Source organism: Megalopta genalis, chromosome 15, assembly GCF_051020955.1.
Source record: "Megalopta genalis isolate 19385.01 chromosome 15, iyMegGena1_principal, whole genome shotgun sequence".
NCBI classification, from domain to species: Eukaryota; Metazoa; Arthropoda; class Insecta; order Hymenoptera; family Halictidae; genus Megalopta; species Megalopta genalis.
Window position 1 is genome coordinate 4905844 of NC_135027.1, and position 26310 is coordinate 4932153.

The 26310-nt window shown below is 37.0% G+C and overlaps 1 protein-coding gene across 1 annotated transcript in view; it reads right to left on the reverse strand.

Moving 5' to 3' along the window:
- Nucleotides 1–23700, reverse strand: part of LOC117221116 (uncharacterized) — a 50625-nt gene extending 26925 nt beyond the window's left edge. The window contains exons 1-4 of the mRNA XM_076526562.1: nucleotides 23668–23700; nucleotides 23432–23602; nucleotides 22157–22237; nucleotides 17884–18069 (exon numbers count right to left, since the gene is read on the reverse strand). Of these exons, the coding sequence (XP_076382677.1) occupies nucleotides 17884–18069; nucleotides 22157–22237; nucleotides 23432–23602; nucleotides 23668–23700 (471 nt within the window). The remainder of the gene's footprint in view (nucleotides 1–17883; nucleotides 18070–22156; nucleotides 22238–23431; nucleotides 23603–23667) is intronic.
- Nucleotides 23701–26310: the final 2610 nt, after the last annotated feature.

A 26310-nucleotide genomic window follows, 5' to 3' on the forward strand; every position in this document is an offset into this window, starting at 1 on the left:
CTTGCCGTCCAATCGTCATAGCTTCGATATGATAAAATTAAATATCCAAAAGGTAGGAACAAGTGTAGGAGATTTCGGTGAAGAGCCATTCCGATGTTTCGTCCGCAGATGAATAATAGAGGATCTTGGAGTGCTTTTCATGATTCAAAACTGTGAGTAAGGTGTCGAACAGGTTGATGAACAGAAATTATGAGGTTCGGCAACGTATAGAGAGAAAACAAGAGTTAGAACGAGGAAAGAAAGAGTAATGGTGGAGAAAAAGATTGGTAAATGCGGATAGAGTTAGAGTTAGAGTTAGAGATGGGGGTAGAAATAGAAATAGAAGTTGGAGATAGAGGAAGATATTGTAGAGAAAGAGAGAGAGAGAGAGAGAGAGAGAGAGAGAGAGAGAGAAAGAGAGAAAGAGAGAGAAAGAGAGATAGAGAGAGAGAGAGAGAGAATGCATTACCGCAATGCTAGCCCGAGATTGTGCGGCCTTAATGTGGGCTTGAAGGTGCAGAGGGGGGTGGAAATAGCGGCAGGGGTCCCGATTGCATCGGCCCTTGACAGCGTCCATGCAGACCGTCACAGAGCCGTCCTCGTTCGCCTGCACCGTCTCGAGGGGGTGCGCAAACCGGCACTCCGTCTCGCCGCGTTTGCACGCCCCGCGTTGAAACTCGCGACATACCTACAGCAAGAGCGAACACGCATGGCATGGCACTCTATCTATGTGGCCAAAGGGGGCTGGGGCCGGGGGAGGGGCGCAAAACCGGGGGCAGCTCTGGGAATTTGTTGGCTGAGATGGTGAACTAGTGTGTGACCCATTCTTTTTTTCAGCAAGATATCTCTCGCCTTCGACGTTCTAGCTGGCTGGTTTGACGCTTCAATCGATGGGTTAGGTACGGGGGCAGGGACCATGACTGGGGTCGAATGGTGGATGGAACTGAGGAGGGTGGTGGCGGTGATAGTGGAGGAGGATGGAAGAGAATCCTCGAGTGAGTCAAGGCTGGCGTAATGAAGACGTTGTGATTTGGGCGGAGAGTAATTGTATCTAGGTTTTGTAAAGAAATAGTGATGTAAATCAGATAAGTAATTTGCTCTACAGGGATTTTAGGACCTAGCTAATGGTTCGTACAATCATCAACAATAATGCAAATGAATAGTTGTGAGGGTTTTACCAAGCTGAAAAGTAATTCGACTATCCAGCTTGGTGTTTTACGGTTTTTTCGGAAGCACTCAGACGTGTTCGACACAAAAATTATTTCAACAAAGAGACCTTACGGAATTTTTGAAGCAACTTTCTTCATTCTCTCAGTGCTGATTAATGATGATAGTAGAAGATGATACAAGAACTCTATACCTTTTCCATTATTTTGATGATTTTATAATAGTAAGAATTTGATTTCGATCCATATTTTCATATTAAAGTTTTTAGTGTCTTACAGATACTTAGCTTCTACTATTACAATTCATTTGTGCAATTCTAGGTTTAAATACAATTATATATGTATGTTTTATTTTCTTATATTTTTGTATGTTGTTTTTTGTTACTTCGTATTCTGTTCGTATTATGTGAATGCCATTCCGGTCATGTTTTTTACTTGTGTGCTTACATTATATTCAAATTATAAATTACGTGAAAATCATGGCAGATAACATTTTTCGTAAATGCTACAAGTGCACACACATTAAGCAATGTAGCTCTAGTTATGTTACAGTTACGTTACGTTTACACAGTTACCTGGTTGCAGTGTTAATAGTAAACAGATGTTACATATTTAATCGAAAAACCCTGTAATATTATCTTCGATATAAAATGATCGTATGAAGTAAGTGGATTAATGCTTCAAACAGCGTCTGCTCATGGTTGGTTATTTCAAACAGTTTGGTTCTGTTAATAATGTCTAGTATTACGTTTCAGTATTATGTTTGCAAAGAATTCTTCGCAATGTTTCCAGAATGTGTTCACTATGTTTCAAGTTCATGAGCTTGAGCGCCTGTGTACGTTTATCACTTTATTATAGTAATGCAGTGCAATAGGACAATCATGGTCAACATTTTCATGGTAAAAAGACTATTTCTAACTATTTAATAACGTAATAATTATTCTCTATCTATTGTTTCTCGCTTTAATTATGGAAATTTAACTTCAAAAAGCAGGTAAAATTTTTCAATAAAACTGATATTTCTAAAATGATTTATTACATAAATTACTGTAACTCCTCGTTCTTCAAACTTTCCTAAAATTCTCGCATATTATTTAGAATAAGGAAAGCGTACAATTTTTTAATAAAACTTCGTTCTAAATTTTGTTGCTTCGTTTTCTGAGAAACAACGTAAAGATAAATTATACTTTTATCTTGTTACACGTCCATGTTTTATTAGTTTTGTACCGTGAGCTACACGAAGTTCCATTGCTAAAAGGAAAAAGGTCAGATATTGCCCTGAACCTCATTTACTTTATTATTCTCCTTGGCTTCACAGACGACTCAAAATTAAATTTTAAATCTGATAGTCAATCTCGGGTTTAATAAATAAATGCTGTTTAACTTAATTGTGATAAACAATGTTGATAACGTGAACATTTTTAATTTGTTGAAACTTCATATTGTTCTATATCGGGCTACTGCGACCTCAAAAAAGTCTAATATAATTGAGAAGTAGAACAGGAATAATAATACCATAATATTGTTTGTTAATCTGTGAAATTGTAAGTTCATCGAAGAATTACGGCACGCCTTACAATAATTAAGTGATATATCATGTGCCATACGTTTGTACGAATACAAATTCAATCAATATTGCTCCAAATTGTGATGTTGCTGTAGCTCATATTCACATTCTTTCAAATCAAATTCACCCTTTTGAAAATTGAGTTTTCTACAAATTCATGTTTTAAAATTATTCTAATAAAAATATAACCCCATGTAAATTTATTATTCCGATATTTTAAGTTCGATTGTATATATGCAGCGAAAAACATAAAATACTTAGAGAACAGAGAAGGAGATTGATTCTACATAAAAATTATAACATGAAAATGCAGAATAAAATTTTTTCATCCGACACAAATATTTGAGAAGAATGATTATGAAAATTAAGTGAAGACACGTCCTTTTAAATAGAGATTGACTGACATGACGGATCATGATCAGCCGATTCTACTTGTAGACACTAGAGCCACGTGGGCCTGACGGATTCTCAAATTCATTCGTCTCGAAAGCAGAATCTCAAATGACAACGTTTTTATTCTACATTTTCTTCTTACTTTTTAATCTAGAATCTCCCGCTCCTAGTTGCACCGCAAGTTACATAATATTCATATAAAAAATTATGATAGTCTGTGGGAGTAATACTTGCAATAGAATTATTAACAACTTCTACTAAAAGTTCATGGTTTCAAGGAGGAACCAAAATATTTCTTGCATAGCATTTAATATTTCATAGAATTACTTTAACCCTTTGAATGTATAATCCGTACTTATGAAAACTTTGTTCTGCCATGACCATGATATGGTTTATAATATTAGTATTATAATTATAATATTAATATAATGTAAGTGTAAGTAATGTGATCTGAACGGCATTTATTGTATAATGCGAATATAATATAAAGACATAAAAATAATAGAGAAAGTAGATACTTCTTCTACTACGCTTCCTCGTTTTCGTCTGCTCTGAAAGGATTAGTTGGGTTCACTATTAGAGAATATGCATGGATTTGCAGAAAAGGAGAACGTGTTCTGCAAAAGAAATGAATTTAGAGTGCAAGACCTGTATTACGACTTCATTACAATTTTCTATGAATTTATTATGCCTCGATAAAATCAAATTGATGCAGATGGACTGAAATGACATTAGATTATATTGTTGGTATTCGTAAATAGGAAAAAAGTAATCCGCTTTTGGGCAAATATCTCTTGCATTATCATTGTATGTTTCTATAAAATCGTTAATTTTCATTACATTACATTCAACTATCAAGAATGTGTAAAATGTTGCTTCAAGAATTACATGTAATTCAATTTCAAGGAAGAAAATATTTTTCCTGTTTAGCAATGTCTCCAGTTCACCAAATAAATAAACCACATATTCCTTATATCAGCTACAGTTATAAAAACAATTTCATTGATAAGCATTCGCATACAAACTTCTCCAAAACATTATAAAAACTTCATAACAATAAAGATTTTAAATACGAAAAACGAAGTAAAAAGATTAGTACGATAGAAAGAATTCTAATTGCGAAAATTCAACAAATAACAGCGACTTGGATGGTGTGAAGAATTATAATATAACATATATATATATATATAATTCTAAACATTTTACTCCTAGAATTAGTTGCACTTGCTTATGCACAAGCAAATCAAATTGTTAATTCATTTTGTACTCTCCAATTTACATACAACTATTCATCTTGAAAATATTAGTTTACCAATGATTGTGCACAAAAAGGAATTCAAGTAGAACGAAGGAAAATTCGCAGGCAAAAATTAAAACTACTAATAGTCTTTGTATTTAATATATTGAACGCAAGGAATTTCTCAAGAGGAACATCGGACGAGTGTTTCAGGGCTGAGAAAAGTTCGACAAAGAGAAAGCCAATGTGTGGAATGGAAAATTGAGTAGAAAAGAGATGAAAGGTAGAGAAAGAAAGTGAAAGATAAAGATAGAAAGAGAGAGAGAGAGAGAGAGAGAGAGAGAACACGAGAGAAGAAAGAGGGAGAAAGACAACGATGTAGAGAGTAGTAGGAGAATCGAATGATACGAAAGAGCGCCCCATTTCTGCAAGTCGGGTCTGTACAGCCAACCTGAATTTCTTTCAGTCATCTGTTCTTTCTGGCCGATAGTACGACTCTCCAATCCGCTGGCATGACATAGTTCCAACTTGTTCGAACTATTCGCGAAAAAAAAGAAATTTATCGAAGTTTCAGCAAATCAATAAAAATATTTCCCCGAATTAAACTCGTAACGCTACTACCGATTCGCGATCAGAGTGGTAAAATGCCAAAGATCCGGGTGTACCAACGCTCAGAAGAGACATATCTAATCACTACTCTACTGGTGGATATCTAAATACCGTGTCCTGTCAAACAGACGTCGCTTGTTGGTTTCGGAGTACCATCGCCCCGCCCAATAAGGTCAGAGGACACGGAATATCGGACGGCTATTTGTGAGTGAAACAAAAGGGGTGGGGGAGTTGTTGAACAGGACGCCACGACAGAGGGCATCCTCTCAGTGTTCTACCAATTAGATTTATTCGCACACGTGTTAGAGGATTCCTGGCGCATGCATCACTTACTACTTCCGGCCGTTTATCTTTCGTCACGATGCACAGGCATACGGAAAAATATATAACGCGGCGGACCTTTAACATTGTAAATAGAACATCCAGTCCTTGATATCTCTATTACACTGATCAAATCTTAGAATTAATTAGTTCCTGCCTTCCGATTGGCTTCTTCACAAAGCGTGAGAACGATCAATGTGTTGCCAGTTGTTTGCCTACCAGGACTGCAAATAGATGCGTCTATTATAAATTTTCATTTGACATCAAAGCGAGTACAACGAACGATCGCCATCATGTTCAAATTAAGACAATGTTTCGTTATCCATTCCAGGGAATGTTGAACCTCGAAGATCGCATTAGTCGATCAAGCGGCTCGCTATACATTTTTCTCTGTGCATCATGAGCTGCAAAATTCCAAAGAAGCATGCGAGTCTTCTGTGTGTTGCATACAAGCGTACACAGAAAATCAAGCGTGGATCAATTTACCTCTGTCATCCTCGCTAGCTTAACTGCCGCTGGCGGTCGTGTGTTAGGAGAGAGAGATAGAGAAATAGAGAAATAGAGATAGAGAGAGAGAGAAAGAGAGAGAGAGAGAGTTAGAGAAAGAGAGACAGAGACAGCTAGGCGAACGGATGTAGCATGCGCAAAACACTCGACAGTGTTCACTTCCGTTACTTCTCTTTGTTTTCTTCCAATTGTCTTTTGTGTTTCCCTTTTTGTTTAGCCGAACGCGTGAACACTCTCGAGAGCACACGGTCTCTCGACCTTTTCGCCTAAGGGAGCGCAAGCTTCCACCGAAGGCTGAAAATTTGTTAGGAACGTACGCATAAAAATTAAACGATTAACGAGACGCACACACACACACGTACACAAGCGATATACGGATCGTACACGAAGATCAAAATATGGTAAAGTACGTATAGACGTATATGTGATAGTAGACATATACGGGAAGTGGGACAAGAAGAACGAGGCTGGGGGAGAGGGGAGAAAGAAAGAAAGATAGAGAGAGAGAAAGAGAGAGAGAGAGATATGATAGAAATAGGAACGTAAAAAGGATGTAGCAATGTAAAAATTGGATGAGAAGATTTGTTTACTTGCATGTGGACTGTCATTCGTTTCCAACAAACGCTTCAAATAATTGCTTACGCAGTTGAAAAGACAATTTTCTGAAAGGATACAATAGCTTGTTCGCAGAGGGATGACTTAGGTATGCGAAACGTCTGATTCAAAATCCTGTATACATAGATGTATAGGGTGTTCCGTATGAACTCGAATTGATCTTGAAATTTGTTGCGACCTTCGAATCGGCCCTGTAGAGTGAACGAATTTGTCAAAAGCGGTGCATGTGTACACAACTGTACAGAATCGGTTTAGGCCAATTAAATGATCAAGAGCTGCCCCATAATACGAGATGTGCCCCTCGGTCCCGTGGCGTATTGGCATCTACACCGGCGGGCGTTGATCAGAAACAAGGTGGGAACAACGCCAAGCAATCCAATTGGTCAAAAATACGAGATTGTTTCATGTGAAAAGCGGTTCGATTGACACTTGCACGATTCGTCTGCATCTATTTTTCCATATATATATATACACGGTGTTCCCGAGTTAAATCGCCAAACTTTGAGTACGAAATTTGGAGAGAGAGAGACAAAGAGAGAGAGAGGACAAACAAATTTTTCCTCCGGAAGTATGCTCGCAGATGCTTTCTTCACGATATATTCATTTCGAAAGTTATTCCGAGTTAGGAATGGATAACATCGAAATATTCGTGTTTCCAAGATCGAAAGTTACCAATGTTCGCACTGTAAACAAAGCTCTTTCCATGTGTTCTGAATAACTGTTAATAACATTGGAACATCAAAATCCAGAACAATGCAAGCGTATAACGAAATAATAGATATACGATGTTATTGATAGATGTGATGTTTCTCTAAGCTGAAAACGATCATTTTGAGCAAGATATGTAGTAACTACAATTATTTTTACAATTACATTTACAATTATTTTCACAATAAAAACAACAATTTTCTCTAATAATAAACGCGATAAACCTGAATTATTTCGATATTATCAATTCCGAATTCTTAACGACTTCAGCAGTAAATATCTCTTGATGAAAGCATTTACGAGCATACTTTTGTACGAGAGGAACTTGTTTGTTTCACGATCCGTGAACTAATGTTAGATTTGGCGATTTAACTCGGGAACACCCTGTTCACTACGAGAAATCACTCCTGGACTAACAACAGAAACAGTTTTAGCAGACTATGAAGCGACAGTTGAGTCTGTCATCCAATTGTTTCGTTTCTACTCTGTATTCTTTCGAAAATGATATTTCCAGGCGGGTTACTTTCCTCGCGACAACAAATCGTCCGCGTACACACTCACCGAAGCGTTATCGCTGCTGTTTGTGTTCGTGTGTGCTCACAAGTTATAGACAGACTATTCGGTGCACTGGCGAATTAAAACGGATATAGGCACAGCTGTTTCACACCGATGTAAGTATTAAAGTTCCCGGTGACGAACGACCCGCAACGCTCTACACGCGTTAGACGCGTGTCGTTCTTGTCGTGACTGTTTTAAATCCAAACGTTACCCAGCTATGTATTAGCAGAAACATGAGACAAAAAGAGTAAAACAAGTTAAATGGTACATACTGCTCGCTGAAGCACACACATAAAATTTCAAATAAGAGGTAGTGTGGAGAGAAAGGGAATTATGCTGTCATGTTGTTGTACGTGAATCTTCTGTGTTTCTGTTGCACTAATAGGCAATGATCTGAGTACGTGTGTAAGCGTGCGTGTCGCATGTACTATGTACGTATTGCGGTTGTAGTTTTGTATATCATATATAGATACATGTGCGCGTACATATTGTATACATATATATGTGCATACATTTTTTTATATTTATATATATATACGTATATAAATGTATACAAATATATATATGTAAATATATACGTATAAAAATACGTATTGAATATATATGTATAGTATATGTAGCACACACGTACAATAATGTGTGAATGCATATAAAATGTCAAAAAACGTAGCATGCGATCGTATACATAATGTAAAAGCACCTCCTCCTAGCTGTAAAAGTAAACGCAATAAGTCGCAGATCACGTTCAATAATTAATAGAATTAGTAAACAAGTATTTTCTTTTGGTAAAAAACAGAAAAATAACAACAAATATATAAATATAAATCTGGCGCTGAAAAAATTAGACACAAGTATACGTACATATATATACATATATATTTATAATCGCGTGAAAATAAAATGTACATTTGTATATCAAAAAAAAAGTGCTGGATACACTGCTGACGACAAATAAATTTATATATATACATATATATATGTATATATACATATATACATGTGCACGTACATATACATAGATACATATATGTATATATACATAGGTATAATAGATATAAATATATATATAAAGTATATATATATGTAACAGTAGGAAGATTACGAAAGCTGTAAGGAGCATTAGCTTTGTGCAATTACGTTGCCAAATTACGTCTATACGATCAATGCTTTCCCAGTATCGTATTCCGCATTGCGATCAAACGATGAAAAACAAGAAAAGATCGAAACCGGTCCAAACTGCAGATGAAACGGAACGATCGTCGAACAGATTTAAACTTGAACGGAACGAAAACCTATTGACTGGGAAAGCACTGTGGCGCCAACAGCGGGCTAGCCAACAACAGAGGAGAAATATTTTACATGTACCGCTACAGAAGAAAGAAAGTCTTCCGTTGTCAAAATAATGGAATAATGATAAATTAAGCGATGTGTGAAAAGAAGTAAACGAAAAGGGGAAAAAGAGATATGAATCGACTTTAATTTGGAAGCAAAAAATTTAATTGACAACAGTGTCGGTCTATTTGTCCATTTATTCTACCTGTCTAACAATCGTGTACATTCTCAGAAGCGAGCATGTTTATTCGATCACGAAATATAGAATTCTATCTTTCGTTTAGGCGAATGTATCATGAAAATTCAATGTTTGGGAATTTCGTTCGATTCTGATAGATTGGATTTGATCCTACGATCGACTTAGGTTTTCAAAAACGGACAAATAGACAGGCGCCATTATATCGAAGAAGGGTAAGAAATAGAACAGAGGGACCACTAAATTTAAGTGCCGGCCTGTGAAAAAGAAATCTCACGGACTATGATGTATGTATGTACAACAAAGAACGTTCTGGTAAGTCGTTCGCTAGTGTGCTAGTGGCGTAAGAGTTCGTTAACACCGATGCAAATAGTTGAAAAGAGAACGAAATAATATTAAATGGACATCACTACGCTTCAGTCACTATGGTCATGACACTACTAATGATTATAGGATATAAAGATGTCATTGTTTGGCTTTCTACTGCTTCTGCTTTCTCCTTAATTGATCAAGCTTTGTCGTGACGACTGATTGTTATCGTTTTCCGGGAGCTTCTGGTGTAATACTTAACAACAAGAAATTAAAAGTTTGTCTCTCCGTTTTCGGTTAATAGGTTTGCTTCTACCATCGGGACAGTCTCGACCAATCAAGGGTTGGAGATTATATTAATGGTATCTAAGTAGCAAAATGCAAACATATTTATATCGAATATTAATAACATTATACTTAAACAGGCAGCAGGCAATTAATTTAAAAACCATCAATGATATAACGTTCTGCGGGAGATATGCAAATTATTTTCTTTCCTTTTTGTTTTTATTATTTTGATTCCTCATGGATGAATGGGGTTGGAGATTGAGGAGCATCAAGATATCCAGACGGGATTAAATTGAGAGACAGAGTGAGATGGGCGTGACACGGATTTTGCTCGTCGTTCGACGCAGAAATTCGTTAATAGAGAGCTAACAAACAAGTTTCTCGACTCTGTACAATTTACTTGACCGGTAGCGTCGGCGTTTCATCGCGGTAAATTAGCGATCGAAAGGAAAAACGAACAAAAGAAATAAATAAAACGGTAGAAACAAAAAGCTAACGGTAATGAAAGAAAACGTTATTTTACATAGAAAAACTATTCGTGATTTTCTTTTTTCCTCTTGCAAGCGGAATATGCGCTATGGAAACGTTCGTATTTTTTCCAATGAGGCAAAGTATTACAAATAATAGAAAGAAAAAAACAGAAAAATAGTAATAATACAATTTGAGCATACTTCGCACAAGTTCGATCAACTAAAAGAGCAAAGGCACATTACATCGAAAGGAAACACAAGATAAATATATATATATGTATATAGAGATCACAATAGACTAAAAAAAGGTGGAACACAAAAAGCACACACACTTGATCTGCTTTTTTTCCTTTCTTTATCTTCGTTTGGTCGTTGAGTAAACATAAAACAAAAAAGATTCAATAAATGTAGTCTGTGCGTTTGTTTTTAATTTCAATTATATTTCTTTTATTTGAATTCATCGCTCAATAAATTTCGTTGTGACCCGAACTTAGTGCAAGTCATCAAGTATTACATCACAAATAGGTTATCATTTTTACGATTAGTAATTATCATTTATTATCGTATATTTACCAAATATTATAATAATATAATTATCGTAAGACCAATTGTGGTTAGTTGATAGATCGATCGATATATCATCCGAATTCTATTTGTAATAGTTAATAATTAACGACATTACAGTGCATATACTTTTTTCCTTTTTTTTCCTTTTCTTCACTCTCTGATTTTACTTAATCATTAATCCCTAATCGTCGGTACTTATTCCTCAGACCAAGGAAACCAGAAGACGTAAGAAAATTCCGAAGAATTGTTTCGTGGTGAAGGAATTGTAACAGGGTGGATTATAAGGGAAAAGTCGAAGCGCGATCGATTATTCGAGTCTTAATGTAAAAACAAATCAAACAAATTCTGAAAGTGTTAAAAAGAAGACAGCTATCTCGATTTTATCCTAGGTTAGCCTAGGCTGGAAAAGTACTTTAGACTAAAAACTTTGAATAACCACTAATTCTCCGTGTTTAGACGACTCAAATATTGTACATATTATAAGACACAACGTAAATAGAAGTGAGTTCGATCAGAGATTTGTCCATTATTTTCGGCTCTCGTCCTCCGCAATACGAAACACAATTAATTTGTTAACCTACCTACTATGTACACGTGTTGCTGTGTGCGTATGCATCACTGGTTCGACGCGTTGAACTATGTTTCTGCATACGTACGAACGTATAGATTCTTTAAAAGGTTAAAATTTCGGGCTTCAGAAATGTGCAACCATCGCCGAGAAATTCAAACGGAGACTTTTATTCAGATAGTCTACCTATCTTCTATCTGTTACAATCTTTCCAGACATATCTACGATGCAAAGCAGAATGGTTGTTATGCTCATTGTCATGATTCTGTTATCTCGACCCATTTTTGCCGAAAGCGACCAATTCTCGTAATGGTATAAGTATCACAGATGAGGTTTTCAGAAAACGTTAGACACACGAGCATTTATGCTTATGTACCAATGTAAAATATGCCATATTTTACTTAATTATTTTAATCTCCTTTTTGACCATTCTTTCTTTGCAAATTGGAAATGTACAATTTTCCGAAAGAATTAAAATGCACTGAACGCTGGGACATTTTAAAAAACATCTGTAAAATGATTATCGAACTTTTCAGACGGTCGTTTAAGCATGTTTAAGCACGTTTGTAAATGTGTAGAGATCTTGCATCATAATTGTATATACACACAAAAACATATACTTTCTATCCTATGATAATTGAAAGAAATATCAATAATCAATTTACGTAAATTACTGATAAATGTGAGTAACATCGTTTGTCAGTAAGAGTATGTACTTCGAAATGAACGTGTGTAATTAGAGCAATTTATTTCGATTCACTCTTGTTACCAACTTGCATTTAACCTTGCAAATCTTATGGTCACCGCTATGGCGTAGAGTTTTCAAATACGGTCCAAATTATTGTCGCTTGCAACTGTTAAACATCAAACGTGAAAACAAAAATATTTGACTGTGCGTAACTGTATTATGATGGATGAGATACACAAATGCGTCGAGTAAAAATATAACTTCGGCGATTACCAGACTGCGGATCTCCATGCAAAACAAAAATTGTCCAAGTGAACACTTTAATTACCAGAAGCCTATTAATAGACTTTTCAACGACTGCGTTGTATCTAATAACAATGACAATTTTTTAAGAAATTCTCAACGGTAAATGTTCGAGTTTAAAGGAACTATATTAGAAAACTGCGGGTACATAATCGTGTTAATCGTAAGAAACATAAATTAAGTGAAGATGTCTTTTCTCTTTTAACAATTGTAATAAGTAGAAAATAATGTAATAATATTCTCAAATTCGTATAATGTTATTACAGTTTTGTATTGGGCTTATGCAGTTCTGTCACAAATAGACTACGGAACTTCTTTTTGCAAAATAGAAATTATTTGTATCAGTTGCATAAGATAAAAGTCAAACACGAACGTATTTCTTCTTTCAATAAAACATTTTAAATTTAGATCAATTCTCTATTAAAGATCAATTTCATTTCATTACCGGCTCTTAAAACGAACTTAAACATTCATTGTAACAAATCGAGGCTCCATTTGTGAAATTGAAATATTTCGTAGATACGAAAACCGTTCGATGTATCAGTTGAATCGTGTAGTAGAAAAAGTATAAAAAATTCTGGTAAACGCGATGTTCGGGGAACGTGCTTCGATCGCGAATTTAGGAATCTCGAGATGAATTCGCGCATGCGATGAATACCTTACGGTCGAATACACGGCGAACGTATTAAATTCAACGTCCGCGAAGAGCCATTGCTTGTTCTGTCGGGTTGAGAAAGGAAGAATTCCATTTTGCCATTTTGCGGAAGGAATCGCAGGAGTTTCGCGTCGATACGAACCCGCCCGCCCCCGCGCCCGTCCGATTTTATTCATTTCCTCGCGGAACTGTTGTGCGAAACTTGTTAATTTCGCGAAAGCTACAGAAGGAGTGAGGTGTGGCCTGGAATGGGATGGCGGATAATGCGATACAGGCTCCGGGGAAATTTGTGAACTCGAACATTAGAAAACTTACAGCGGTTTCCACGACAGACCGAAAGTTTTCGCTGAAACCCAACTTTTGAAGACCGGCAAGAAACATTATTGTTACTTCTAAAACGTTTTCTTGCGCGAATTCGGCACGCTCCTCGCGATTCCGACGGAAAGACGTTCGCCGACGACAGAGACGTTAAAGTGGCTTAATTAACACCAGGATTACGGGACCCGTTAAAATGGCGGATTCGAAATATTTTAATTTATGGTCATTGACATTTTAACTGTACTTCGCGTTGAAATAATCGTATCTCGACAAATATTAGTAAATTCTCACGGAGGTAAAGAAATGTATATTTATTGTATTTCTACATTAGATCTACTAATCAAGAATTGATAACGGACACTTTAAATCGTATTTCGATTTGAGATAGATGAATAACGTTAATATTCTTTTCGGTGATAGTAAAATCTCGTATTAGTAACATCTTTACTTGCAACAGACGTTTATTAAATAATATGAGATTTCAGAAAATTTTTATGAATATTATTAAGATATTGTATATTATTTGAATCTAATTTTTTAAAATGAAATTCATTTAACAAATTTAAATTTATATAGATGGCAATACAAATGGAACACCGTGAAAGATGAACACTGCCGCGTCGTGGACTATATTTGTCAATAAATGTGTTATTATATGAAATATACCAAATATAAACAGAATATTGTACAATAATGCTATAAGAATGCTTTCTAAAATATGGAGAAAGCGACATATAATAAGCTGTCGATTGTTTAATTAATAACCATATAAATTGTGTTTGTTTATGTTTTTTAACCACGTCGAGACAAACGAACTAAGTTGTTTATTTTTCACAGGGATCATCAATTTTCCCATAAGCGCGCTGGAGCGACAGAGTTGGAACAGCAAGTTTCTGCGTAACTTTTAATTCATTTCAAGAATCAAGTAAACGTTCATGTAGAAAGCAATATTTAGACGGTCAAAATGAATTGCAGTTGAAACTTTAAGTTGTTTTCAAGGAGGTTCGATGTACCTTTGATGTTTGTGTAAATGCGAGTAGTTAAAAGAACTTCGACAGTCTGGTTTGTCTTCGATTCGAGCACTAAATTGTATAAATAGTACCAGTAAATCGCCGAATGACATAACAACCATTACGAGTTCACATTAATTTGTTAAACGGTCAATTTTAATTGAAATAATTCTAACCGATAGGATTGCAAACGCCATCTCATCCTCGACGACTTATCTCACTTGAAGGAACAAACGTTTGACCCCCAACTTCCCAAAACAATGGATCATTGAGCCGATCGAATATGTTGCACACTTCTGAGCCGACCTACATCCTGCCACACTTGCGTACTTTTAATAATTTAATAATATAATCATAATTATCATCACGGTTTCGTCGTTGCCATTATAGTATGTGTTAATCTTATCGATATACAACCTCCGCAAAGGTAATCTCCATGATTAGCCCGGAGCTCTATTCCTATCTCGTGTAATGCTCCCTCTTAATCGAAACGTTTCGCCGCATTCTACGTTAACCACAAGATAAATTACTATGAGTATCTATGAATCGTGTAGCCATGTTCGTGTTTCATTCTACACGCTCCCCCTCATCTCTTCGCCGAGAAATGCGACTTGTTGTTCCGCGTTCGACTCGTCGTTTAAGCGAACTTCGTTTCGTCGCAGTTCGCCCGGTTGCAAGCGACTCGTGAAATTGTTGGTTCCGCGCGGTTCATCTCGTGCCGATATCATATTCGTTAAATATCGGTACGGTTATGATATCGATGGGATTCGGACGAACAAACGCGACCCGACTGCGATCGAAAACACGAAGCCCGTGTTCATTCTTGCGACACGATTCGTACAAAGCTAAACCATCGACAGCGTTCACAATTCGTATAGTTGATGGAACAAGTTCGACGGTTCTGTAGGAAAATGTGCAAGATGCAATACTGCACGCACGCAGTGCGGGTAAGAAGCCGAAGAAGCTTCCTACGCTCTGCTAAATTGCCCGCCGCGGTTTTCGGATATTTCGAGATCAGCTCGGCCCAACTAAACTGCGCTGCTCCCATTACCATGCCGAATCGTTCCGATTGTAGACGGGAATACGCGTCTTCGTGCTAATACTACTTGAAATTTAAGGCTATCGTTTGGACAGTAGTATTGGACGCCGTATTTCTCCGCCACGGTCCGAGCAATTCAACGTGATAGTGTGGGTACCGCATAGAACCGGTCAGTAGACTGCGGATCTTGATGCAAATTCATTTGAAAAACATTGCAATCGTAAGAAAGTTTCCTTCGTTAATTACTCATTGTAAAAAGAAAATAACGCCACTAGACTTCGTTAACTTTTAACAAGCATTCTTGTATTTGACAAATTTTCACGTTTCATCGATGTGTAATAATTAGGGTAGATGTCCCAATTACTGTCAATGTCGCTATAACTGTCATTTTGATTGTTTTACTTAATAGTGAAATAATGCGTGGAGAATCGTAGAGAAACGAAATTTTAATGCTAAACTTGGGCTCCGTTTTAGGTAATAATAGGGAAACATATTGCAATTGTATAAATATAAATTAATATTAAAAGATGAATTTGCCATTAGCATGTGAAAAGTACGAGTGCGATTTATTTCATTCATAGTTCGAAAAGAGTGACTTTTATCGTTGGTATATAATAATTAGTAGTGGCGTTCTTTTATTCTGTCGACATGTTTGAAATATGTTTGATTGAAATCGTGTAATTTCTTTCATGTTGCTTGTACTTATATACAATTATCAATTTTCGATGACGATTAAAAATAACTACGATTATTTTAATGACAATTATAGATACATTGCACTTCCTTGTAAATTTTCAATTCATTAACAATTAGCACGTAATGTTTATTACATAAAAAAATGTCTTCAATAAAAGAGATCTCACGCATTATTATTCTGCAAATTGTAGTGGAATTTAGGTTAAACAACTTCTGAATAATTAACTAAAGTTACGCGATTAAGGTGGCAGTAATTTGGATATCTGCTCTAGTATAGTTAATTTCAAATAAGTAAAAAAGCTAAAAAAACATTTCATTCGTGTGTTACGTCGGAATTGTTGAACGATTCGATGGAAGTTATTCTTATTTTGCATAAAAATCCACTGTCTAACAATCGGAGAAGTTACAAGTTTTTAAAGGACCGCTTTCTACCGTTCTTTACTCCGTCCTCGGACGTAACGGAAAAGAATATAAAATCAATTGTGATCCATCGATCGCGTTTCACGGCTAGTAGACAGCTTTTCGATACGAGGAAACGTACGTCGTTAATAAAAAAAAAAAAGATATCATAGAAGAATATCATAGTACCTGTTTCACCAAATATACGTGCATTATGTCCACTGCCGTGAATAAATGTGTAGAAATATATAGCTTTTCTGTTAGATGCTCGTCCCTGTATTTTCAGGAGAATCAACGAGAGCGATCACTGATTTCCAGCCCAGGTATTTTCCCGTTTGTTCTATTAAAAACGCCTGACACAGATTCTCAGTTTCATTTTTCTTTTTTTCTTTCTCGGATCAACTCCCTTTCCTTCGAAATCTGAACGGTATCGAAAAAATACTTTAATCAAAGCACATATTCGCGCGACTAGTCGGCTCAAATTACTTGAAAATAATGTTTCCAGCGCGCAAGTGGACCTCCGAGGAGACAGCTGGTCTGCATCGGACTTTTAAGATGGTCCGATGAAAGTATCTTGACCTTCGGTGACGACGAATTATCGGATATTTTTCGCATCGACGCAATGCGATTGGAAAAAAATATGTTGGTATCCAGCGAACATAACCAGAGCATTGTATTTGTGTAAGAGGCGTGGTATTTGCGTAACGCCAGGACACCGTCGTTCTGGTTTGAAAAATTCGAAGATTGCAAATAATTGCGAAAAATATGAATCGGGAATATTTCAGGAAATTTATGGCAATCGTTAGTGCATTGGAAATATGCTCTGGTCAGTGCCCCCGTTGTACTGAAGGACAAATCAAGGTTCGGTCCGTTTGAAATCTGAAACGATATTCGGAAAGTTATCACAAAAGGTCAAGCCTCATCGCTTAAAATCTCAGATGAACGAGCTGTTTGGTCTCCTCTCACCTACTTCTACATTGAGTAAAGTCGAATGGTGACTCGACGAAACAAAACAGCCGCGTCGGAAGTAAGAAATTAAAAAAAGAAGAAAAGAAACAAAGAATGGAAAGCACCGGTCGACTTCAGTAATACGCGTGGACGTAGATCAGGTTATGGATCGGGTGATGGTGGGCATGAGGGTTGTGCAAGGGAGTACAAAAGGAGGTAGTGGTGATCGTGGTAGGGGATGGTGGATGATTGACAGATTGCATCGTGGAAACGGGCGACACTTGATTGGGGGGACCGGCCGGCACTTGGTACACGGTACTGGGAGCGGCCATCGGGCACCTTGAGGCCCCGGCTGCGCCTTGTTGGGCCCCATGCTGTTGTTGTGACTGTTGTTGTTGCTGTTGTTGTTGTTGAATGTAGTTTGGTGGTAGACATACCTCGAGGCGGTCGGTACGTGGCATCTTCTGCGGCATCGCTACTGTCTGCGGCACCACGCCGAGAGGACTTCCTACTCCGGTTGGATCCGCCGGCCCCATTATCGCCGGCATGATGGGGCTGGGTGCGAAATACGGGCTGTACGTGTTGCCAACCTGCGGCATACTGGTCAGGTACGGATTCGTCGCCTGTGAAAACACACCCGGAAAGTATCCAGGTAACACGGATTAGAACGAGTCTGGTCCCGTCTTTGCTCCGCATTAAAGTCGTCTTCGTTAAGTGCCCCTTTATTACGCTAGCCTTCGAACTTGCTCTCGATTGTGACCCACCAAGCTCGTACAGTATGCGATATACATTGTATCGAAATGTGAGAAACAGGAACCGCCTGGATCCGACGCTTCCTCCACCGTGTCGGTCGACACGGTTCCCAACGAGTCGAAGCGTCGGGTCACAGACGATTCCCTTGCACTGAAAACGATTTTGTGTCGCATAGTGCCGTGCTGTCCAGGAACGATGCCTCTTACATTCTTTACGTTCCCTCCACTGATCGCTTCTAACAAAAACAGCCGCAATAGTGGCAGACTCGAACTTTCGTCATCGACGCGTACAACAGTAGCTGAGTCATGCTTAGCGTCTTAGTTGCCTCGAGAACATAGATAGGATAAGGGTAGCCGAATTTACTCGCGAGTCAAGCTTGGACAGCACAGGCATCGTGTACTTTTGGCTTGTTAGCTTCCGCTCGGTTTCGAACTGTACGTTTCATTCGAACGCTCCAAGACCCTGTGAGTGCTGTTAATTGTCTATCAAGATGTCTACCGAGCTTGCACAGGTATTTCAACCGAGGATCAAAGAATTGACAGACGTAACTTCGAATGTTTTCAATTGTACATTCTATATCTACCATTGTTTTCGTTAACAACATTCATACGCGCCTGTGAATCATAGAGTGTTAGAATTACGCTGTGAACATCTCTCTTTACTACATTGCTCTCGTCGAACGCTAAGTTAGCACGCGGGTTATTATGCGGATTATTATGCGAAATAAAAGTATTTCAACTTAATTGTAAGAAACCGAAATTCAATACAAATGTATTTCCTCAATAATAATAACAATAATAAAAAATTGGAGAGAGACAGTTTTATCATAAATGTATAAAATCGGCAGTGTAATAATTAGTAGACTCCGGATTGTATACATTTATGACGAAAATGAAGTGATCAGATACAATGGCACTGGTAGAAGTACATGATTTTGTTGCAATATTTTCGACTTATTAAATTGATTAAAAATGGAAATACGTTTCATTCGATTTCTGTTTCTTACACTGACTTCTTAGACAATTTTTATTTTGCATGAAGATCCGCAGTCTGGTAGCAAGTAAGAAATGAATTTAACGATAAAATTAACAAGGAATTTATTGACGAAGCAACGAAGAAAGATGTACAATAAAGTTGTAAAGACAAAGCTGCGAGAGTAATCGGCTCCGCTGATCATTCAATTTTTACCATTGTGGTCTGACCGCAGTCTTTTTTGAGGAGTGCTAGATAAGACCGGTTGTTATAAAAGAGGGATGAACACAATAGAAATGTTTTCGCGTGAAAACTGGACTCTGTTATCTTGTACCACGATGTTTCGTTGAATTCATTTATTAATGTTTACAAGCGTTAATCTGACCTTCTCTCAGCGAAGAAAAACAGAGTTAAGAATATGATTTATATATACAATCCAGGCAATGATTCGTAAAAAATTTGAAATATTCTGTCCCAACGTTAACAAATGATTTCTCCTAGTTAATTACGAAATTTAATATGTTTGGTAATTGTACTGTTTGGAATCACTATTTGAATATCAAGTTTCTGACAACTATTTTAGTTTCTCAAATGTTTCATTAAGGGCCATAGAAAAAATTTAATGAAGATAAGTAGAAGGAATAGCATAAATAGCATAAAATATATATTGGAAAAAATATATTTTTGTTATGATGCATTTTGTATGCATATTTGTATTTTAGCAAGAAAGGTGCGCGGTTCTAATGTTAAACTATGGTAGATATTAATCCGAGAAATGACAGTGCGACGAGAACGAATTATTCTTGAAAGACAAGTCAAGATAAATTTCAACTTGCGTCGTTTAAAAGAAACGAGCAAAAATCCCAAGAAAAAAATATAAGACAGCACGTTTACTCACAGAGTCTTAATCGTTCCTTGTTTCTCCCTAATTCCCATTTGAGCGAAAGCTCGCGCGCGTTCCTGTAAGAAGCGTTCGATTTTGTGGGGAACGAGGTTTCCAGAAGGGAAGGCAGGTAATTTGAAGGCAGATAATTCTTCTTTCTAAAGGATCTCTGCTCTTATGCTCCGAACTTTTGTTTGGCGTATAGAGAAAGCTTTTCGAACGCGAGGCACGCCGACTACCAAAAAAAACATCGCCGTTGAATATCGGCTTTGACAATGGGCATCGATCGAAATAAGAATTTTTCTTTTGAAAGACGACGTGACTTGCGCGCAGCCGTATCCTTCGCTTCCGGACCGTTTCTCATCGATCGTGTTTACGACGATACAAGAATGCAACCGATCAAATCAGTCTTTCGGGCCGTTCGGAAGGGAAGAAGTCGGCTCGATTCGAACTTGGCCGCAGAATTCCATGCTTTACTCCTCTAAAAGAAGGAAAACTTGAGAACTAGACGATTCATCGCCTTGGATATCGAAACGGAGCATCTCGTGAGGCATGCAATTAAGTTCCTTCAATTTACGGTGCGGTATTTTCTTAAACAAGTCGAAGCATTCGTACAACCGCTTACTAAACTTACAGGCATACTAATTGTAAGTGGCGCGGCGGAGACGGTGGAATCGAACGATTTTTATAGTTTGATCCTATGGATTTGAACTTGAATGCGCATGTCTCAGCGATCATGTGGCCCATGTGATTTTCTACGTAGAACTGTACAAAAGCTCTTGCTTAAAACAGTTCGAATTACAATCGATGACGAAAGTTCTTCGGTTAATTTCTTAAAACAATGCATTTGTAGAAAGGGTAATGTAATCATTCTTTGATACTGTAAACAATTTTAATTTATTTCATAACTAGGGTAAATGTATCAATTGAATAGTTCTTTCAACTATGTCGCACTTTTTAAAACATTTAAGTTACACGTAGATGTCTTGGGTATAAGTAGGAATTTTTTCATAATTAAAATATATATTATTGTTAATATGTGACATGATATAACTGATACACAGTTAGTTACTGTCTATTCGTTAGTGCGATTTTTCTAATCACGTTGATCTAATTACTGTACTTCAATTACTGTGACCAGTTCTAGGTAAATAATTCTATAACGAAAATGTAAAAACATGAAGTATTCCGTATTTTAAATTATTTAGCATAATTTATTATATGTACGCTTCGAAAAAAATATGAAAACTTAATCCAATTAAAATGCACAGTAACAGAAGCAAAACGTAATTTTATTTCAATTAACGAACTGCTTAAAATAAAAAAATACATCCAAGAAGTCGATTATATTATTCTTTTTCTGTAATTTAGACGTGTTTTATAAATATAATAGTTTATTTTTTTGTTTTGTAAAACAAAAATTGAACCAAAATTACAAATGAAATTTTATTTGAAACATTCAATATCATTAATTTAATAATGTTGTTTTTAGGTATAAGTAAAATTATTGCAAGATCACAATTATTGACACACTTACCCTACTATGTAAAAATAACAGTAACTAAACTATTCAATTTTCATACTTAATTAAAGAATGATTACATGCCGTGAGTTATCGTAAAATACAATGTATACGTGTATTGTGTCTGTGCAGAACCACGAAAGGCCGAAAACTTGACGATTGTCCTGCAAGCTAACAAATTTTTATCCGATGTAATAGTCATTGAATAGACATCGTTATTAGATGATACGTAATGCAGTAGAAATTACCATTGAACTGCAGATTGCATCTAATGAAAATGTCCGCACGCATCATTGCAGCATCAGAAAGTACAACAATGTTGTTAATACGAACGTTACAAAAATGTAAAATCACCGATCAACGTAACAATTTTTCTACACATTCGTCACCGGCAATTCGAACGATGTTCACACCTGTCCAATAATCGGAGATCGTCCAATGCTTTTGAAGATAGAGACTCGACTTTCGATTTTAGTCCGACAACGAGACCAGTTCGATGTTCGTTCAGTGATCCGTCGCCGCCGCGCTTCATTTAATTTAACTAAAAAATTAGTGGAAGCCAACCAAAACCAGGAGTTACCATAAAGGCGTGGGTAGCGAGAAGTTGCTGCTGGATTTGCTGTTGAAGGTGATGGTGTGGTGCCGGAGGTGCCGGTGCCTCCTGTTCACCAATGACGTAATTGGAGAACACACCAACAATCAACCACAACCACGAGAGCCACAGCGGCAAACATAGGGGACAGACAGGCAGTCATACGAGTAGTATAGGGTTCGATGTCACGTAGCAACGACTATGAATATATGTCATGAATAAAAGGCATGTGGGCATTTAAATGATGTGACTTGATTCCGCGCGACCGAATTTTTTCTTCTCTGTTCGCCAATGTCAGCGCGCATCTTGGCGCGGGCACACGATAGAAAAACAGATCGGATCTATCGGACTACTCGTTCCAATAGAACGCATCTCGCATTTTGTTGATTCGTCAGAGTGATAGATAGTATCGATTGGAAAACAATATTGACGAACCGACAAAATTCTATTTTTCAATGACAGTTTCGTGGCAGATCTAGGTGAACTAATGTAAGGCTACTGTTTCTTTCTAGAGAGAAATTCATTGATATTGACTGTCTATCAATATTCATGGATACAATTCAGGAGAAAGGGGATGACATTGACCAAAAACATGCGGCGTGCTAGATTTTACTCGCGGAGGTTTCATCTCTCGATGCAATGCCCGCAATTTCAAGGCGCTGGGGAATTGAGACGACTACGTAACGTATAGAAAATTTCGGCGATCTATAACCTGATTAATCAGACCATCAGGCGACAAATGAGTAATCCAAAGTTTCGTTTTCGAGATGTGCAACGAATCTAGTATCGATAATATCCGACGTAATTTGCCCGATTGTATATACGTGATTCTCGAAACAGCAGGGTTATCCTTTCAAATAAGTATTCAACAAGCGAATGGTATTACTCATTAACATACTTGCTAGTACTAGTTTAGCAAATTTCATAATATCTATTAGTTAAGAATAGAGACTACGTTATCTATTACTCTATAATCAAAACTCAATCTATTGAAATTGGTTGAATTTTCAAACGACCCAAGGTTACTGTCGTTTCACGTTAATCCCGATATTGCGTAAGAATGAAAAATAACAAAAAAGAAAAGATTCGGATTGTCGTTCATTTACCCAGCGTAGCCTACCAGTAAGGGGTAGTCTAGTGGTAATCGTCGACTAACACAGACAAAATTAGGAATATGTCGATCGTGATAAAAGAAAACCAAAATATGTGGATGTGTGAACAGCAGAAGACATGGTGCAAGTATGCATTAAAGTTCGGACGTACCACTGCCGGTACCTGGCCAGGCACGAGCGGCTGGGCCGGTGTGAGACCCATCTGCTGCATCAGCGCATTCTTCAGGGCCAAGTGATTGCGGCCGTTTATCAAAAGCTGGTCCTTTAGGTGCTGTGGTGGATGGAAATATTTGCAGGGTGGCTTGTCGCGATTACATCGGCCCTGAAACAAAAATACGCTCCATTACAGTCTGAACGGATCCAGAAAAATATTCTATAAAAGCGAACTTTATCATTGTGTCCGTTATTAACGCCTTCCATATATTGATTTGGATTCTTCCAAATCCTCGATAAATAAATAAACTGCGGTTTTCATGCATTTTTGATGGAAATTGGACTATGGAATTATGGAACTTAAAGGTTACTATTGGAACTTAAATCAAACCATCTAATCTACTCATTTTTTTAAAACATTGCTTTGCAACTGACTTATTACGATATTACATTTTTTCAATAGAAAATGAAAATGATTAAATTATGAAAAATATTAATTTTTTATTGTAGACAGTTATCGAGGCTCAACATTCAGGGAGGGAGTACAGTAACCGAGGCACAGTAACTAATCTTTGTAGATCATAAGTACACACAGGCTCCAGAACTTTCCTTTCTCTTCTAATATTCGAAGACGATTCGATATTTGCTTTTGATGGGAAAATTGATATCGATGAAAGCAACTTCGAAATTAACCTTCAAGCTCCCAAGGAATGTCAATTAACCCCTTAACGCGCAGAAACGTATTAACACGGGCGTGCAAAACCGGCCAAAATGTGCAGACCCGTATATATACGGTCGGCGTCGCAACTTATGTCGCTAAAATGTTCAGATTCGAATATATCCGGGCAGTAAAAATAACTTAATAAAAACCAAGGAAAACATTCAATTTATTGATATTCATCGTGTAATTCTGTATCGTAAGCTGTAAAGTTTGTTTATTTGGGATTATAAAATATGGCCTTTTAGGGTGACGCTTATAAGCATCTCTGACCTGGTAATTGTTTCTATCTATCTATATCCATTATTGCGTATCTAATTAGCGTTGGCACTTTTGTGAGTTTTGTTATGACTAATTTATTTATTACTCTCCAGTTATCTCCGATCTCTTTCTATTTTTTGCTTATTCAGGAATAAAATATGCACTTTTAGGATGGCACTTATGAACATTTAGTGTATTATTCGTGAGCAAGTCGTGAAGTAAAGTAGACGTTATCAAAGTGAATTTCTTCAAAGACAATTGTTTTTTATTTTTTACAAATATTATTAGTGTCAACATATAAAAACGTTTTTGTTTTATGGTCTATTTTTATAGAGATTAAATTGGATTTTTAGTGTATAAAAGGTATGTTTTCTAATGTTGAAATAAGGAATGTTGGGCTATGTGCTGCACCTTGTTTTGAAATTTACCATACAAAAGAAAATTTTGAATAGTTTTAGTTTATTATATATTTTTCAGCTAATAAATATTATTATTATATTATTACAAATTTAGGTAAAATTAAATATTTTTCAGTTTTTTTTTCGTCTCCTCCTTCCCCTTCAAAATAGTAACTGGTAATTGAAAAACAGTACGATGGGTACAAAATTCGATCTGCAATGCGATTCAATATTCACTATAATTATTTATCCACTATTTTTATTGAATTTTTAGTAATTTTTGCATTTTTTTTACATATTTATTGAAATTAAGGTACAAATATGTATTTTCTTAGATAAAAAAAATTGATTTTTTTTGGTCGGTTTTTTTTTTAAATTGTGCATTAAGGGGTTAAATTGCTACAGTTGTTTTTAGCAACGAGAACTCCTGAAGTTTGCCAACGGGGCGCAGTAATTTGCTCCTCTACCCTATCTAGCACAGTCTCGAAAAAATTGTTCGGTTTCCGTGATTCGTTCTCCCAGCTTGTTACCCTATGTTGAGTCATCGACGCGTACGTAACGACGCGCGGCGTCCTTAAATCGCATTAAAGCTCGCTGCGACGACCGAGTTACGAGGAGGCGGTAGACCTTCCGATATTAGCTGTATTATAAACCACTTGTACGCGAGTGAGTTTCACTCGCGGGTAAATTGCAGATAGGTTGCGCATACACTTTGAAGACTTTCCTCTGCTTCTAATGCGGTGGGTCTAACGCTCGCGCGGCCGTGTACACGTGTACACAGAGACGGTTCGCGAGAATATTGTTAACGGGCGAATGTACCGTAATTAAAGTTGCGTTTAATCGCACTTCCATGCCACTTGTGCGAGCCCGATGTTCTAATAAGCTGCAACAGGAATTGCCTTCTGGTTTTCACGTGCGCGCTTTAACCGTTTGAGTTTCAAGCAGCGCGATCGCGCTGTTTAGATCACGCACATCGCATAGCTGCTTTTTTAATTCCTTTTTCTTTCGTTTCGTTTGTCAACCTCGACGAGCGCTGTCGCGCCGCTTGGTTCTCTTCGCAATCGATTAAGACAAGCGCTGTCGCGCTGTTCGGCATTTTTCGGCCGTGTTTTCTCAATGACCCCTGGGATTCAAACGGTTAACCCTTAAATGCATATTGTTGCCAATTGTCTACATTCCAGTGCCACTTAATTTTATTCAAAAACCTGAGTATGTGCGTTTCCGAACACACGTTGATAACAATAGACAATAGACCATGTGTGAAATAAAAGACTTGACATTACGTTTGGCGAGTAAGTTATATGTTTTTTGACATTTGAATGTGGTGGGTGATAACCTTCAATGTGTTACTTGGAGAGATATTTTCTTCTTTCGAGTTTCCTATAAAGGAAAGCTTTGTGTCACACAACAAAAATCGCAATTGCTTTGCTGCATTTCATTTATAAATAATGTGAAAATTCCTATACTAATAGATAATATAAATACATGACCATTTGTTTA